The following is a 17,338-nucleotide window of genomic DNA, read 5'->3' on the forward strand; positions in this document are numbered from 1 at the left end:
TCCCAGGTTCTCAGTTCCCAGCACAGTGCAGGGAGTGTGGCTTCTGGGCTGGACCAGGGAGAGGGAAAGCAAATCTGGGGAGAGGTGAAGAGGGAAGTGATGTCTGGAGACAGCAGAAAGGAATTGTTGACTTTGGCTTGGATTTGTGAACAGTAATTGTCACTTCCTTTTCAGTTACTGATTATGAGCACAAATCAAAACTTACAGCCCTAGGGAAAGCAGACAAAAATTTCTACTGGCAACTTTGGTGTTACCAGATGCAGTATGGTGTGGGCAGAGGTTTTCCCAGGCAGATCCCTGGTGCTGGTTTTGTGGAGTTCTGCCAGAGGAAAAAAGAAGATTTGAAGCCAGAACTCATGTGCTGCTGGACCCAGGAGCTTCTGAGATCAGAGGATATGGGTGTGTTGGAAAAGCATGTGATACATGCAGTGTGTGAGGGATCCATGAGAGACCTCCTTGGAGCTGAGCTCTCTGTGTGGAGGCAACTTTCAAGGCAGGAGAAGAACATGGAAAGTACTTTTGGGGTGCCAGTGCTCATACCTGGCCAGCAGGTGTTGGTCTCTTTGAGGTGGGAGGGAAGCAAGGCTTTCTGGGGGCCAAGAAACCACCCCATGAGTTAGAGGTTGCTCCTGGCTGTCTCAGCAGTACCCCTCAATGTGCCTGGGATGTTTTTGCACCAACATGTCCAGTCCACAGGCAGCTGTGGGAGCCAGCCCTGCAAAGGCAGATGTGCCAAAATTCTCTGGTGCTGCCTGTGGGCAGGTGCTGTGCCTGCTGCACATCCCTGTCCTGGGTACAGCAGGTCTGGGACTCTCAGGTGGGATCTGCCATGCTGCCCCCTCTGGATGTGAGATGGGATCCATTCAAGGCTGGATGGGATGCTCTGTCCCCTGAGCCAGAGCTGGAAGTGGAGCAGCTCACTCTTCATCACCAATCTGAGATTTTTCCTCTTTCTGTGTTTCAGAAACTTTGACTCCCTCAGAAAAGAAAATGTGTACGAGAACAACAAGTTGGTAAGTGACTTTTCATGTTTACTTTTGGTTTAGTCTGGGACGTGGCGCTTTGCTCATGTGATTTAGCAACAGAAACCCTGCAGACACAGTGTGCCCATTGTGCTGTGTTCCAATCCTGTGCCTTATTCTGCACCTTCCAGCCTTCTCCTGTGGACAGCAATGTCCAGCCTGGCTGGCTGCCTGGAAGCACCTTCAGACTGTTCACACTTCTTAGCTCACACAGGGATGCCTGTTCCCAGTGTGTCCTGTGGCAGCAGGAGCTCAGGCAGAGCTGCTAGAGCTCAAAACATGGACATGTTGAGTGTGTGATGCTCCTGAGGGGGGGAGCAGGAGCTGGGGAAAAGCTGCTGTGAGAGGGGAAGCACAGGGAGTGTCCTCCCACTTCTGTTCCTCCCTGGTGCAGGGGATCAAGGTGGATACATCCTAAAACCTGTCTGGTATTGGAGTTTCTCATGTTCTTCCCACAAAGAAAACAGAAGTTAGGCTGGCCAACCCCCTCCTGCACTGGATTCTAGCATGGTCTTAGTGATCCAAGGAGGGATTTTCCTCTCCCTCTCTCCACTGCAAAAGGAGAGGCAGTGAATTATAACACCTCTCTTCCCCTGGCATTGCTCCCTGCAGTTTCGTGGCTGCTTGACAGAGCTTGGGCTATGAGCAAACCATGGCAGCTTAGCCCAGTCTGGGCTGGAGGAGTGACACACTCTCAGGCAGGGAGCTGGCTGGAGTGCTTCTTGCCTCTGGAAGAGCTAAACTTGTCCCCTCATGGCTCCTTAGCTCCTGCTCCCCTTCATCCCTGGCATGTCCCTCACAGCCCCTGTGTGCCCAGGCTGGGGCTGCAGCCTGTGAGGGGTTGGTGACACTCTGGGGCTCAGCCCCGTGTGTTCCTCTCCTCAAGGGCAGATTCAGACCGTGCATTTTGCCCTGGGGGTTTGGTGTTTGGCAGGAGTTGGGGCCTCTTCTCCATAGAATCTTGGCTGAAGTGCTGAGGATCCCTGAGTGTTGCTCCTTGTCCAGCTGGGCTGATGGTGTCTGCCTGTGTCTGGGAAACGAGCTCTGTGAGCTGCCTCTGCTGCTTTCATTAATGAAAAGCTTCTTTGTGCTTCTCATAAAGAGTTGCTTCCCTCCTTTGTTGCAGTCTGTGTGTCCCCCCCTCCTCCCCCTTTCTGAGTTTCTTTTATGTCCTTTGTTCTGCTCTCTCTTCCTTACTCCACCTGCTGTGGGGTGACTTGTCTGTGTTGTCCTTTCCCTGCTGGTGTCCTGCTGCCCTGGCTGTGCTGGCTGTGGGACTGTCCCTCCACCTCTCTGTGCTCCTGGGCTGGAATCCCCCTTGGGCTGCTCTCCATCCTGGCTCCTACCCTGCCTTGCTCTCTCTGCCTGTCCTTGGGATACAAGGATTTGCTGATTTCTCCCAAAATTACTGCTCTGCTATTGTCCAGACCCTCCCTGATGCCTTACTCATCAGAGGCTTCTTTGCAAGGGCTGTATTGTGCATGTAAAAAAGCTTTGTTTGAGCTGCAGCTGGCCATTTAAGGTCATCTGTCAAGGAAGAATTTGTCACTTCTCGAGTGCCACAAGACCAACCCCAGACCCGTGAAAAATTTCAGTTGGTGGCACTTTTTGGCTAGAGATTTCAAAAATATATAAAGAGGAGGGAAGTTTCTAGAGGCTTGGAGTCAGTGCTGGTGGATGGTGGTGTGGTGTAGCAGGTGGAGCCTGTGCCAGGCAGCTCAGGTGGCCTCGAGCATATCACTTTCCCATTTTGCATGGACATGGCAGCAGTGGCACTTTCTTCCCCTGGAAAGCCCTTGGAGCTGCACTGATGAAAACCATGATGCAAAACCAACATGTTGGTCCTTTAAAGGGCAGCCTGGGCAGGCAGGCAGAGGAGGAGGTGACTGGGTCCTGTTAGGTGCTGATCCTGTTGGGTCTCCAGGCAGGAGCAGCTCCCAGGAACACGAGGGTGCTGCAGGCACAGGGGACACCATGTCCTGGTGGTGCTCTCTGCATTGCTCACCTGGCTCTGCCCAAACCAGGTGGGAGCACAGAGCATCCTCCTCTCTGTGGCCCAGCAGCCCCTGGCTCGTGCTCCGTGCCCGGTGTCACCCGTGGCAGGAGGTGCCAGGACCTGTGTCCCCACTAAACCCCACACCAGCAGTGTCCAGCAGGAAAACTCAACTGGTCAGACCAGTTGTGCAGCCAGTGCAGTGGGGAGCACTCCAAAGAATGCATTAAGTACCAGTTTGCAAGACAGGAAAGTGCCAGGCTGGGCTGGCAGCTGGGGTGACGCAGCCGGTGGTAACCGGCTGAAAGCGTTTTTAATGTCAGCTCTGTTGCATTTTTACTGGGATACCCAATGGAAAAAAATGGTAATTATCTTGCTGAAAAATAGTGGCTGTTTGTTTCTTCTAAGCAGGAATGGTTGGCTTGTACACCAACACTGTGTGTGTCCGTGCCAGAGGTCAGATGTGGAGGGGTTTAATATATTCAAGTTTTTTTTTTAACCCTTTCACTGTGGACTTTAGCAGTAACTATCCTTGCACCTCTGGTCCTGCAAGTGCTGTTTTCCTTTGCTGTATTGGCATTTCAACAAGGGTGCTCCAAAGGGGGAGAAAAAGGATTTTTTTTCCCATGAATTGGGAAGGAACAAGGCTGGAGAAGGTCCTTAGTAAAAGCCCTAAACTGAGCTGGGCAAGGGTGAAGTCTGGTTGTTGCAGTTTTTTTTTGTATTCTATTAAAGGCTTTTTTTCAGAGGCAAGAGCAAATAGCTTTTGCCTCCTTTACCTGCAGTTTCAAAGCAGAGGACACCAGAAAGAGGAATATTTACCCCTAATACATATTAGGCAGCATAGAAACAGTTAAACTGGAAGGCAGCTCTGTATCAGGAATTTTTCTGCATTACACCTCTTTTCCCCCTTTCTGCTCTGGGAGAGCAGGGTCTCTCCTGCAGCCCAGTTTTCATATGGAGAAGAGCAGGCAGTAGGAGGCTGGAAAGTTTAGCACAGCACTCAGAGATGAAAGCTGCCTGCAAGCACCTACCAGCCCACCATTAATTGGGGAGAGCTCAGGTTGGGCTGGGAGCCTGGAAACAGCTCTGCCAGCCTGGCCTGACACATCCCCTTCTGCCAGCCTGGCTCTCTGCAGCTGTGCACTCACACACACAGGCAGGCTGGAGGAAGAGCAAGGCAAGCCCAGGTGAGTTACTGAGCACTGAGCTATGGCCAGCTTGCCAGGACAGATTTTTGGCTCCTTGCCTGGGTTTCTCAAGGCAGTGGCTGGAAGCCATGACTCCGTTGGTTCCTATGATGTAGGAGTTAAACTGGTGCAGCTGTTCCCCAGTAGAATTATTTTTATTTGAGTGGGGCTGTTTGCAGTGCACTTTCTTACTTATGATGAGGAGCAGCTCTCCTGCCTGCCGTGGATAAAACCCCTGTATTTTTATTTTTATTTGATTTTTCCCCTTCTCCAGGCATTTCGGGTGGCAGAGGAGGAGCTGGGGATCCCAGCCTTGCTGGATGCAGAGGATATGGTTGCTCTGAAGGTGCCAGACAGGCTGAGCATCCTCACCTACGTTTCCCAGTATTATAACTACTTCCATGGACGGTCTCCTAGTAAGTACCATATTCCCTGGAGGGCTGGGAAGCATTTCATGCTTTCCCTTGCCTCCTGACAAGCTTGGAAAAAGCAAAATAAACTGCACAGAAGCCCTTTTTGGTATCAGAACTATTTCACTGGGGGGTTAAACTCTTTGCACACCAGCCTACAGTTGCACCAGTGCTTTTGAAAGGGTACAGGGCCGTGTCTTGTCTTTGAAACTCTGCCTTAAAATTTAAAATGCAGTCTAAAATTTCTTGTGGTCCAGCCAGAGAGGAGCACTGAAGGTTCCTCTCCACAGTCCCCACCTCAGCTTCCCATTCTTGAGCACCTCCACCCCTGTTCCAGTCTCACCACACCTGAGGGCTGGTGAGAGCATGGAGCAGAACAAGGCTGAGCTTGTCTGTTGGGCTGTGCCAATGTGACAGCATCAGTGGTAGGGCTTGTACAGCACAGCAGCACTGATAGAAGGAAGGAGAAGAAAATTACCACCCTAACTGACATAGTTGTGATAGAAATTCTGTCAAACATAAAACGGAGCTGCCAAGGCATTGTATTCATATACTGGAGAGTTTAGTTGGGCTCACAGGAGCATTTTTGTAGTCTTGGTTTATATTTCACTTTAAGCTCACACAAAATGAAGTAATATAATAAACCAATTTTACAGGTTCCTCCAGAGGAAACTTTCTAAAGTGGGACATGAATGTCTTAAGTGGTTAAGGTGAATGCAAATGGAGAGATATGTATTGAAAATGTCCTACATCTTGGAAAGAAAGCACAATTCACTCAGAGCTGCCTTTACTGTTTAAACTCTTCCTACTTCTCCACCTCTTTAGACATTTAACCATGCTTTTTCTCTCCTTCCACAACTTCTTCTCTCCCCCTCTTCATTTTTTATTTCTTGTTTTAAAACTGTTCTGATTGAATTCAAACAAATTCCGTCATGTTCGTGCCAAGTGGTGAGAACCTGGGTCAGGCTGGGGTCCTTGCCCCCTCCCTGCTGCATCTTGTCTACCACATCATCAAGCACAGCACATTTTTATACTCCCACAAGTGTCCCTCAAAACACTTTGGTTGCATTCTTGTTGCTGGGGTGAATGGGAATGTCTGAAAATGAGCCCAGCCTGGAATGTGCCCTCTGCACCGAGCGGAGTCGCGGACGCACAGCCGTGCCCTTCAGATGGGTCCCACAGGACCCTGGAACAAGCAGGGCACAGGAGGGCAGGCAGGGAGAGCAGACAGGACTTTGGTGAGGTCAGGCTGTCGTGGATGAGCAGGGTTGAAGCCACCCATCTTTGTGCTGGGCTTTGGGAATTCAGTGAGTGGCACAAGTGAGGGGCAGTCGGAGCCTGTGTGCTGGGTCAGCTGTGCCCTGCTCCCTGCACTAGGAGTCCTGGCTGTTTATTTGGAGAGTTGGCTTTCTTGAGGGCAGACTGCTGGGAACTGGGCTCCCTCTCTGCTCCCTGCCCTTTCTGTGTTTACTGAGCAGGGTATAATCTCTTTTCAGATGAGTGGCCATTGAAGTGTCACTTGGAAAGTGGCTCAAATATCCCACAAGGAACACAGAGACATCTCGTTCAGAATAGGAAGTGGTGCAAGAATAACATCCCCGTGAGACACTTGGGGTTTGTGTCTGTAAAAACTTTGCACAAAGCCTTATTTCCCAGGGAAGATTCCCTGCATTTCCCAGGGCACAGGGCACCATTCCCTGCTTGACTGAAGTGTGCTGGAGAATCTCTTTCCTCCACTTGTAGTGAATTTTGAGGGGTTCTATTTCATCTGCAAAGAGAAGGGAATTGGGCATTTTCAGGCTGCTTGTGGCAAGTCTTGGTTTCCACATCAGCACCTTTATGGCACCTCCAAATCTTTGCAGAATTACCCATTTTTAGTGGTCATTTCCACATTCAACAAGGCTGTTTGCTCTGTGGCAGTCCCAGCTGGGGTGTGGGGTGGACACTTGCAGCAGTGAATGTTCAGGCTCTGTAGGAAGTCTGGAGCACAACAGCTTGAATGAAGCAAACCCTCTGTTTGCAAACCCTTCAGCTCTTTATTCATGACTCCTCTGCCTGTTCCAGCAGGGCCTGTTCCAGCTGGGATCAGTTCCAGCCAAACCATGGGCTGGAATTGAAAACCCAAGGTCTTGTTCTCACCAGCGATGGATGTTGATTTGCATTTCTTCACTTTTGCATTTCTCTTCATGGAATTCCCTGAAAAGAGAAAAATCAGCAGTTTCAAAATGTTGTTACAATTCACTTGTTGCTTCTTGCCCCTCAGTCCAGTACAGAACTGCTCATGAAGGAAGTGTGTGTCTCCTTGTGTGCTTTTCATGTTACCCATCAGGCACCTCTTGATATTCTTACTTTATAAATTATTCCCAAACCAGTGAGTTTTCCTTATGTTTCCTTAAAAATATTCCCTTCTTCCATTCTTCCAGTTGGAGGCATGGCTGGAATCAAGCGTCCTTCCTCTGAATCTCCAGAGCAGCATCCTGGGAAGAAAACTGCACCAGAGCCTCCTAAGCCAGTGCCACCAAAACTGCCTCCTGCCCACCCACCAGCCAGAGCTAAGCCAAAGGAAACCTCTCCAGTTACCACAGTAAGAAATGTGGCTTTGGGTGTTCCTTATGCCTTAAATGCGTTCAGTGAGATGGAGAGTACTGGGCTGGTTCAGGGCTCCTGCTGGTAAGGACTTAGTCCCTACATTTTCTGTTCACTATGAGTGATTTAATCCAGAGGTCTGATTCTGGCATAGATTGAGGTGGGAATCACTGGAAAATCATCAGTCAGCCTGGATACTTCCTGAACAGGATGTGGGTGTCTTAGGACATGGATGTGCTGCTCCTAGATATTGGGAATGGAGATTTTTACAGGATGTAATATTATTTTTACTAGAAAACATTAATCCAATTATTGGATACGGTTTCAAAGCAGAGCAGGGATGAAAACAGGGTAGAAGCCCTTTCCCAGCTAGTTTAAATCAGAGACCTTTGCCTACAGGCAGACAGAGCACCCTGGTCCTCTGGTTTTGTGGGAACATATTCCCCATGCTTTGTCCTTCCAAGGGCTGTTCCACTTCTCTGACTTCTATGACCAAGGGATTAGAGGGAGAGGGGATTTCCTGGGTGCCACTTCTCTGTCCTGGCTGTGCATGCCAAACCCTCACCTTCTTGGGAGGTTTGTAGCTGTGCCCAGGGCCATGCTCTTGTCTGCTCACCCTCTGCTTCTCCCCCCAGAAAAGGGTCCTGGCAGAGAGTGGGAATGTCCCCAGCAGCAGCTGTGGGGTCTGTGGGAAACACGTGCACCTGGTGCAGCGCTACCTGGTCGATGGGAAGCTCTATCACAGGAACTGCTTCAGGTACAGCAGCTCTTCAAGGCAGGGGCACAGCCCTGGGACTCACAGAGGGCCAGCCTGATTCTTTGGGACTGGAGAGAGTGGTGTGGCACATTTTATTCAGAGTGGAGGCAATCTGGGCTTGCTCTTGATCTGTGTGTAAGGGAAGCCATCTCCACAGGTCTGTTTTCATCTACACCTTTCCTGCTTCAGGCTGTGCTACCAACAGCTCTTGTTCTGGTGCCTGAGGAGTGTGCACACAGGCTCTGCTCACTGCCAGTGTGGTGCCTTCACCCTCCTGTGGATGGTGGAGTTGTGCCTGCACTCCCAGCTGTGTGTCTCCCAGCACTCTGGAGGATGTTTCCTGAGATTTTTGTATCCACAGGTGCAGGCAGTGTTGGAACTTGCTTCTTCCTGGAAGCTACAAAGCTGGGCCTGAGCCCGGTACGTTCATCTGTACCAGCCACCAGCAGCCTGACAATGCCCAGATCTCTGGTCTCCACAGTACTGGGAAAAAGCCTGACAGTACCCCAGCCCCTACTGCTGCCAGGGCGTTCCAGAAAGCAGCAGAACCCAAGAAACCAGAGCAGGTGTTGAAGAAACCCAGCCAGGAAGGCCTCACTAATTCAACCAAGCCATCTGTTTCATCTTCTGGAAGCTCTGGCTTCAAAAGTGTAAATACTCCATGGTCCTCCTCAGCTGTAAATAAATCAGATGACTGCAAAGGTGCCTCGCTGGGGAATAAATCAGATCCCCATGAAGGCACCCCAGCAAAGCCTCCTTGGACATCCTCCACAGCTAAAACACAGCAAGCACGAGAAAACTTTTTTCGGTCTTTTGAGTCCTCCAGCAATAAATCTTCTGAGACTCAAAAACAAGTCCAGTCTCCTCAGGGCCCTGACAGAACTGCCCCTGCCAGAAGCACTGCTGAGGTCAGTCGGGTGAATGCTGGGAAGGATCAGGCACGTAACCATATTATACAGGCTCTGTCTGCATCAGGCACTGCTCCAAGCAGGCCAGGAGGACTCAGTTCCACTGGCTCCTCAGCACCTGGCAGGTAAGCACTATTTCTCTTTCCCTTTTTACTGCCAAGATGTTCCTTGGGATAATTTGAGAAGCCCCTGCATCTTTCTTTGCTTTGTCCTGACTGCTCTTGTGGCTCCGTTTTAAAGGCATGTAGAGGGACACATACAAATCATTGGAACAGAGGCAAATAAAAAGGTCCATCCTTTCAAAAAGACTCATTAAGTTGTTCTTTTTTGCAGTGGCAAGTTTTCTCCCACCAGTTCTCAGAGTCCAGCTCCAAAACCACAGTCCAGCAAAACAGGGCACCCAGCACCAAAGCAGGAAAAGATTCCAGACCCTGTGCCCAAGAGCCAGGCTGCCAGCAAACCTGCTGACCCTTTGCACAAGCCAGAGTCAAAAGGCATCAAAGGTGAGGATGAACGATTCACACAGCTCTGCCTGGACACAGCACTCCAACTTTATGCCTTCCTCTTGGACCAGTACAGCAAATGTGTCCGTGACTCTGTCCTTTGTGTCTGTGTTTTCTGAGCTGTGTTTTCTCCCTGTGTGCACTATCCCTGTGCAACTGCTCCCTCTAGCATGGGGAGTTCTACTACTCTGAGGATGTCCAGGTGTTTGAAGTTGTACTTGCTGTCATCAAGCATTGGGATCAGGTGGCTTTCAAAGGCTTAGGGTTTCCCAGGTGGGAGACCTTGCCAGAGCTTTGGGATGGTTTTTTAATTGCAGTTGCAGGTCACCCAGCCTCCTTGTCTGTTTTGTACCAAGCTTCCATCATGGTGACTTAGCAGCAGGCCATGGGATGATATCTGGGGGTTCCCAGTGTCCCAGGCACTTTCAGGTGGCTGGAATTTTTTTGGGGCCAGAAGAACTGTCTGTTTGCAGTTTGCTGTGACTTTGTGGGGCTTTTTTGTCTCTTCCTGCCCCAGCCTTTGGTCTCTGAGATCTGAGCTGTTTGTGTTGTATTGCTGTTGAATGTGCCTGTTCATGTACTCTGTGGCTGAATTTCTGTAACTGTGTAGGTTTTAAAGCATTTGATATGGAAGACAAAATGCCACTGAGATTGCCTACTGCCTATTGTATCTGAATCTGCCCATGTTAAACTTGTTGAGCTGGTGCTGGTTTGCTGCAATAACATCATAGTACCTGCCCCAGTGCATGCCTTATCTCCTAGGATTCTCCTGAGACTCAAATCTGGCTTGTTTCTTTTTATTGGATGTTTTTGTTCTTGTGTATCTTTATTTACCTTGCTGTGTTCTTTTCTTCAGGAAGCACAAATGTTGCTGACAACAAGTCTGAGAGCCCAGAAGGGTGGAGATCTCGGTTGAAGCCTGTGGCCAACAAGTGAGTGTCTTTGCAGCTGGTGGGTTTCCATGACAAATGTGACCATCCCAGGTGGAGATCCACACCAGGATGTCCAGAACTTTTCCTGTGGACCATTCAGCATGAGGGATTTTCCCTACCTTTGTCTTTTTCTTTGCAGGGACCAAGATGGCTCTAAGAAACCTGCTGCTATCTCCCAGGTGGGAGCAGGGAGCCCAGCACTAAAGGAGCCAAAGCCAAGCCCAGTAGTTGTCCCACCAGCAAAGCAGGACTCTGGTATGAAGGATAAAAGCTTTGCCTTCATTTTGCTGATCAGGAAAGGGACAGGCATTGTACTGCAAGGATGTGTTGGTAGAGAATGTGCCTTTGCTTTCAGGGATCTTTGCACCTGCTTTAGCCTTGTGGTGCCTTTATTTTGTGCCTTTGGTGGGTGGCCTCCCATCCTTCCCCAGGGAGAGGGACTCAGTATCCATAGGGTTCCCTTTTCTGCAAGACAGCCAGCAAGATTCCACTTACTCTCTTGTATAATATTGAGAAATCTTAGTCATGGTTCCCAGCTGTTTATTCTCCTCCCAAATTTTTGTTCTCCTCTTACTCTGGCCTTGTAATGAGTGTTTTTTCCCTGTTTACTTTGGGTTTATGCCCTTCATTATCATCAAGAGAGGAGGACTAGGACTAGAAATGGAGTTTGGTAGTGGTGACTGCCAGAGACATTGGGCATTAAAGGGATTTTTATGAGATAAGGGTTGAAATTTCTTACCCAAAACCTGTCTGTGCTTCTTAATCCAGGTTCATCTGGTGGATTCACAAAGAAGTTGTTGATTCCCAGCTCAGATCTTATCAGGAGCTGTCAGAATTCAAAGCAAGACTGGAAAGATCCTGGAGGGTCTGCCAAGAAGGAGGGAGATGGCAACCAGTTGAAAACAAGCACTGCTACATGTAAGATCTCTTCTGCCTACCAAAGTCACCCTCTCCCCTGCACTGTCAGGGAGCAGCCTCAGTGGTCACTGTGGAATATGAGTCCCAGAGTTTTCTGTGCCTAACCCTGTGGCTGCTGTCATGGGGGCAGAGTTTGTGTAATTGATTTTTATTAGCCAGCTTGGCCTGAGCAGGAAGCAGCAAGGCCAGAGAATTCAGTGGGAAAGGAAGAAATTGAAATAGGAATTTTTCAAGGTCACTGCCCTTTCATTCTTTAGACTTAGTGCTATGAGGAGGACCATCTCCTAATTTGGGGAACTGGGATCTGGTTGATGTCTCTGTTCCTCTTCAGCTGAGTGGCTTTAGGAAATAAAAGGAATGCAGAGAACTGTCATCCAGAGACTCCAGCTGGCAGGACCCACAGGAGCAGAGCCAAGGCTGCTGTTTCTTTGGTATTCAAAGATGTCCTGACCAGTTTGTCCCTACTCTTTACCCAGTTTCTTACTGCTATTTGTTCACCCACCTCTCCTCCAATGCCCAGTTATCCTTGCTCTGACATATCCCACCACAATGCTGAGGAAATTTTCTGGAGCTAACCTGATGTTTGCTGCTGTCCTGTTTGCTCAGCTTCTTTGTCTCCCCTTTGCTTGCCCCATCTTGCTGTGTCTTACCTGTCTGGAGTAGAAGATTCACACAGCAGGGCTCAGTCCTGCCCTTGATGTTTGTCTTGGAGCAAGCAGGATGGGTCCTGGTGGCTCAATGGCCTCATGCTCTATTTTTTGTCAGCTGGTTTCAGCATTGTCCTTAGCCAGCTACCAAACATTCAGTCTGCAGTTGTGTTGTCTTTTTTAAAAGTTTGCTGTGCCTCCTTTGCCAGCATTTTCCCAAAGCTTCCCAGCTCCTCTTTCCTCATCCTCAGCCCCAGGGTTCAGCTCCAGTCTCTCCCAAGAGTGAGTGAGCTGTTAAGAGAAGGGAGGCTGGGTTCATATCTGTCTGCCTAAAGGTGAGTGATTGCCATTGGGAAATGTTCCTGGCAGTGTCCCCTCACTTTTCCTCAGGCTGGTTCCTGTGCTGTCACTGGGCAGGCTGTGGGTTAGGGACAGAGCTCTTGCTCCTCTGGAGATTTTTACCTCAGCACTCAGAGCTGTGAACAGTCAGCTGCTGTTCCTGCCCTCAGTCCTGGTTGAGCTGTGGATGGGGAGCATTTCTGTAGGTCATTCATTTTCTTTGGTGGTAGGTGGTGTTTCCTGCTGAGAAAGGAGGCTCCAGGGTTTTCCTGCAGCTGTCCTACTTCCAGCTTGCTGGCAAGCAGCCAGCCCATCCTGTGTCTGTCAGGCCACAACCTGGGGGCATCAGGGGATATCAGATCCTGGGCTGGTCACAGGGTGTCACTTTACAGGCTTTTCCCCTGCAGTGACCCTGGCCTTCTCTCCATCAGGGCTGCAGCTTTCTGCCATGCTTGGAGGTGCTGCTGGGGCCACCTGGGAGGAGCCCAGAGGTGCAGGACGGAGCTGGGAGAGGGAAGTGTTGTTCAGGCAGACAGCTCGAGGCAGGACAAGTCCCTCTTGGAGGAATCTTTAAGAGAAGTTGCAGGCAGTGCACAGGCAGCAAACCAGCAGCATCCAGAGGGAAGAGATCCCTGACAGAGCCCAGCAGTGCAGGAGCAGCCCAGCCACATCCAGCACCTTCTCCCTCTGCACTCCTCCTGGAAAGCACAATGGGCAACTGGAGAGCTGTCCTTGAGCTCTCCCTCAATCTCCAGAGACTCTCAGGAGGCTCCCCTAGTCTGTCTGTCCTGCCTTTCTGCTTGTGTGTGCTCAGCTTGCATTGCTGCTGCCTTTGTTACAGCCCTGCTCTTTTGGTAGCAGAGTTTTCCTCCCTTATCTCATCATCCACTCACGCCTCTGTTCCCTCTCTGTGGTAATTATCCAGCCCAGCCCCTTGGGGATCCAAATACCTCACACTCTTCTGTAGTTATCCTTGCAGCACAGTTGGGCAGAGGAAGCTGAGGCACAGTGGAACAAATACACATTGCTTAAGGATTGATTTTAATAGGTGTCCAGAGCCTGAATAATGCTGTGGAGTGGGGCCTAAGGGACTTCTCACCTAGGAAGTGTTTTGTGGGAGGAATTGAACCTTAGTTTCCTGAGATCTACACTGAGGTCCCCTAGACCATCTTTGTTTCATCAGTATTTACTGATGCTCCTTTGTAAAAGAGCACTAGAGGGACATTTTTAGTGTGTCTTGGTGTTTGCTGTGACAGTAACCCTGTCTTTCTGTGCTGCCCTTTGGAACCTTAATAAGGAATGGGTTTTGCCACAACAAATATCTTCATGTTTTAACAAGATAGTGAATGAACATGCAAGTCAGTATTCTTGGGTGGAAATTCCAAAGTCACACCTGAATTAGGTGACTGTCTGTACCCTGGGGTTGAAAGCAGCAACCTGTGACCTGAGGGACAAGACACAAGGAGTAAATCAGGCTGTGAGGAGATGTCTCTTACTTTGGTCAGGCCTGTGGATGCATGTGTATCATCTGTGACCTCTGCTGGGTAGCTGGCACCTGTTGTGCTCTGGTGGTCTGGGACAGGCTCTGTCCCACACCATAAAATTATTTAAAGGTTGTTGTGATTTTTTTTCTCTCTTCTAGTTGAACTCCCTGTTCCAAAAAGCAAAGGGAAGCCTCAAGTGGTGTCCCCAACCAAGGTAAGGCTGGAAACCAGGTGTCAGGGGAGCAGGGTGGGGTGGTTAAATATCCTTCTGGAGTGCTTGTCCAGATATATCTAAGTTTGTCTTATTGGGAGTGTTTATTTGGGTACCCAGGGAAGGGGTGAAAGCCTCTGGGGCAGAACAAGGTGGAGAAGCTGCTGGTATCTTCCATGCAGGGAGACAATCAGAGCTGGAATCAGACAGAGCCAAACAAAACTGTGGCAGACATTGCATCCCCCACAGAATGAGGGAGAATGTCTGCAGGCTGACAGGTGTGGGGGAGTTACCACTGACAGCAGACGTGTCCCAGCCTGCAGTGGCCACTGACAGCAGACGTGTCCCAGCCTGCAGTGTCCATTCACAGCAGATGTGTCACAGCCTGCAGTGTCCACTGGCAGCAGATGTGTCACAGCCTTGCAGTGGCCATTCACAGCAGATGTGTCCCAGCCTGCAGTGTTCACTCACAGCAGATGTGTCCCAGCCTGCAGTGTCCATTCACAGCACATGTGTCCCAGCCTGCAGTGTTCACTCACAGCAGATGTGTCCCAGCCTGCAGTGGCCATTCACAGCAGATGTGTCCCAGCCTGCAGTGTTCACTCACAGCAGATGTGTCCCAGCCTGCAGTGTCCACTCACAGCAGATGTGTCCCAGCCTGCAGTGGCCATTCACGGCAGATGTGTCCCAGCCTGCAGTGGCCACTGACAGCAGATGTGTCACAGCCTTACAGTGTCCATTCACAGCAGATGTGTCACAGCCTGCAGTGGCCACTGACAGCAGATGTGTCACAGCCTTACAGTGTCCATTCACAGCAGATATGTCACAGCCTTGCAGTGTCCATTCACAGCAGATGTGTCCCAGCCTTGCTGTGGCCCCTGCTCTGGTGTGAGCAGCCAGCTCTGCCCCTCTGCTGGCCTGGCCCTCGCAGAGCCTGTGGCTCTGTACCTGGGCTCTTTATGCCCTTTGCCATCTCTGTTGTGACCTCACCAGGCAGTCTGAGGGTTCCTGAGCTGCATTTGGCCCTACATTTTTTTCCCTAGCTGCACCCAGACTACCTCCCTGAGGAGAAGATCCAGGAGAAGGTTTGTGCCATCGAGAAGCAGCTGGATGAGCTGGAATTGAAAGGAGTGGATCTGGAGAAGCAGCTGCGTGCCTGTGAGGGAGGTGAGGAGCCCTGGTGCCAGCTCTGCCCTGCTGGGGAGCATGGGGCTCATGTCCTACCCCTGGGCACTCTTGGCACCATTTTTAGGAGCTCAGGCTGCATGTGAGTCACCAGGTTGCCAGAGGTACCTGGTATACAAAGATAAAGCCTGGGGGATTTTGAACCTTCTCTGGCTGCTTTGTAATATATTTTTTGAGCGGGTCTTATGTTAATTTGGCTGAGGATCAGAGTTTTGGGAGTCCTGTAGCAGAGTCTCCATAAGCAGCTTCCTTGAATCCACAGGGAGTGACCTGCATCCCTTGGAGCCAGGGGCTCCAAAGATTGCCAGTTTTCACTTGAGCTTGCCTGGGGCTCACCTAAGTCATCCTAGGCTCTCCCTCAAGAGATTGTGTGTTTGAGCCAGGGGGGCTGAACTGATGCAGCTTCTTGCCCTTTGTCTCCTCTGTAGATGAGTCTGAGGATGCCCTTATGGTGGATTGGTTCAAACTGATCCATGAGAAGCAGCTGCTGCTCAGACAGGAATCAGAGCTGATGTACAAGTGAGTAAATCAGAAATTCTTCTGTCTGCTTGTGCTCACTTCCTGTGAGCCCAAAAACGTCCTGTGCCAGTTGGTGGGATGAGAAGTGTTGAGGGTGTCTCTGGGAGAACTGCCAGCATCCTGATGCATGAGCTGGTGGGCTTTGAGCACCCAGGGTCTGGGAAGAGCTCGTGAGGAGGGAAACTTCAGGAATGTGATGGAGGAAGATTTCCCCTGAGCCAGCAGCCCCTGCCCAGGTGGTGGGCTACAGAGAGATGAGACTTTAGCATGACAGCAGAAGGGTCCAACCCTGGGGCATGGCAGTAGCTCTTCACTCCTGTCATTGCCTCCAGGATGAAGCAGCAGAACCTGGAGGAGCAGCAGTGGAACATTGAGATGGAGCTGAGAAGGCTCATGAGCAAACCAGGTAAGGACTGGGAGTCCTGCTGGCCCCAGGAGCCTCCACCTTGTGAGCCAGCCCTGGGATGTCCCTCAGATCTGGAGGGACTGCACTGTGGGTGTCCCCTGGCAGGGCTGACTCCCTGTGACATCCAGCCCACCTCTGCTTTGTGAGGGCGTGTAGGATGTGCCCCTGAGCGTGAGGACTGTAAAACTGGGGTGGAGGCAGGAGCCACAGTGGGGAGGTGCTGCCTGTAGCTGTGAGAGGGGCTTCCCTTGTCTTGTGCAGAGGAACTGAAGACTCCCAGGGAGAAGGAGCAAGAGAAGGAGCTGCTGGAGTCGTACCTGAACACGGTCAATGATCGCAATAATATTGTGGATTGCCTGGATGAGGACAGGCTCAGGTGAGGCTGCTCAGGTGGTGGGAAATGAGCCAGCACTGCTGTGTTTCCACTGCTGCCCAGGCTGTAGGGGTGGGTGGGTGGCTGTAGTCCAGACTTCTGCTCCATGAGAGGTGGGTGGTCACCTGTCATCAACATCTTGTCCTGAATGCTGCTGTCTTTGCATCCTTGGCAGCTCTTGGGAAGAGATCAGGACCACAGCCCTGTTCTCTCTCCAGCTAAAGCTGCTGTGAGAACAGGGCTGGGAGATGTGGAATGCAGGGGAGGAGAGGGAGAGGCTGGAGATGGGGAGGCTGCAGGCAGTATGGGAGATGCAGGAGGAATCTGGGAACATGAAGTCAGGAATGTCTGCTGCAGCAAGTGGAAGAACAACTGTAGCCAAGAACTGGATCCTTTCCCAAGTTCAAAGGAAAACTGTGTCAAGTAGCTGGATTTGTGCCTCCTGATGCTGAGAACAGCCTCCATTTCTTGACCTCAGAGCACCAGCTCCTGCTTGTGGGTTCTGGTACTGCCAGGACAAGGTGGTGACAGCAGTGTGCTTGTCCCTCATGGCAGTGAGCACCTCTGTAGCACCCCAGGCTGCTGTCTCAGCTTCACTCATCTCCTGGGCTGAGCTGGTGTCTCATGTTCACTCCATGAACTCTGATGATTCATCAGCCAGCTGGGAGAAGGTCTGGAAATCCCCACACAGGCCCTTGCTTTCAAGGGAACCAGATGGAATTTGCTCATGTCTAAGACTCTAACTGTTGGGTTTTTTCCTGCAGCCTTCTCAGGGTATGCTGTGGAGGTTGGTCCTTTCTTACTGGGAAATAAGAGCAGTATTTGCATGGGCTTTGGGATCTACCAGCTTGTCATGAGCACAGGAAAGTTTCCTAATGCCATGCTGTTCCATTACAGAGAGAAAGAGGAAGACCAGATGTTGGCAGACATGATACAGAGGTTGGGTAAGGGCCCT

The 17,338-nt window shown here is 50.6% G+C and overlaps 1 protein-coding gene across 2 annotated transcripts in view; it reads left to right on the forward strand.

Annotated features, from left to right (window-relative positions):
* The window catches only part of MICALL2 (MICAL like 2), a 34,425-nt gene that overhangs the window by 5,706 nt on the left and 11,381 nt on the right, over nucleotides 1-17,338 (forward strand). Inside the window, exons 2-16 of one of the 2 annotated variants that reach the window (XM_071443989.1) lie at nucleotides 965-1,013; nucleotides 4,480-4,621; nucleotides 7,039-7,199; nucleotides 7,837-7,958; nucleotides 8,320-8,991; nucleotides 9,200-9,369; nucleotides 10,226-10,301; nucleotides 10,441-10,556; nucleotides 11,070-11,219; nucleotides 13,848-13,903; nucleotides 14,944-15,067; nucleotides 15,514-15,604; nucleotides 15,937-16,010; nucleotides 16,272-16,386; nucleotides 17,281-17,327. In XM_071443989.1, the coding sequence (XP_071300090.1) occupies nucleotides 965-1,013; nucleotides 4,480-4,621; nucleotides 7,039-7,199; nucleotides 7,837-7,958; nucleotides 8,320-8,991; nucleotides 9,200-9,369; nucleotides 10,226-10,301; nucleotides 10,441-10,556; nucleotides 11,070-11,219; nucleotides 13,848-13,903; nucleotides 14,944-15,067; nucleotides 15,514-15,604; nucleotides 15,937-16,010; nucleotides 16,272-16,386; nucleotides 17,281-17,327 (2,165 nt within the window). The remainder of the gene's footprint in view (nucleotides 1-964; nucleotides 1,014-4,479; nucleotides 4,622-7,038; nucleotides 7,200-7,836; nucleotides 7,959-8,319; nucleotides 8,992-9,199; nucleotides 9,370-10,225; nucleotides 10,302-10,440; nucleotides 10,557-11,069; nucleotides 11,220-13,847; nucleotides 13,904-14,943; nucleotides 15,068-15,513; nucleotides 15,605-15,936; nucleotides 16,011-16,271; nucleotides 16,387-17,280; nucleotides 17,328-17,338) is intronic. The other variant, XM_071443990.1, reaches the window with a different exon arrangement.

Source organism: Agelaius tricolor, unplaced genomic scaffold (assembly GCF_023055355.1).
Source record: "Agelaius tricolor isolate 1412-34295 unplaced genomic scaffold, bAgeTri1.0.p SCAF_19, whole genome shotgun sequence".
NCBI lineage: Eukaryota > Metazoa > Chordata > Aves > Passeriformes > Icteridae > Agelaius > Agelaius tricolor.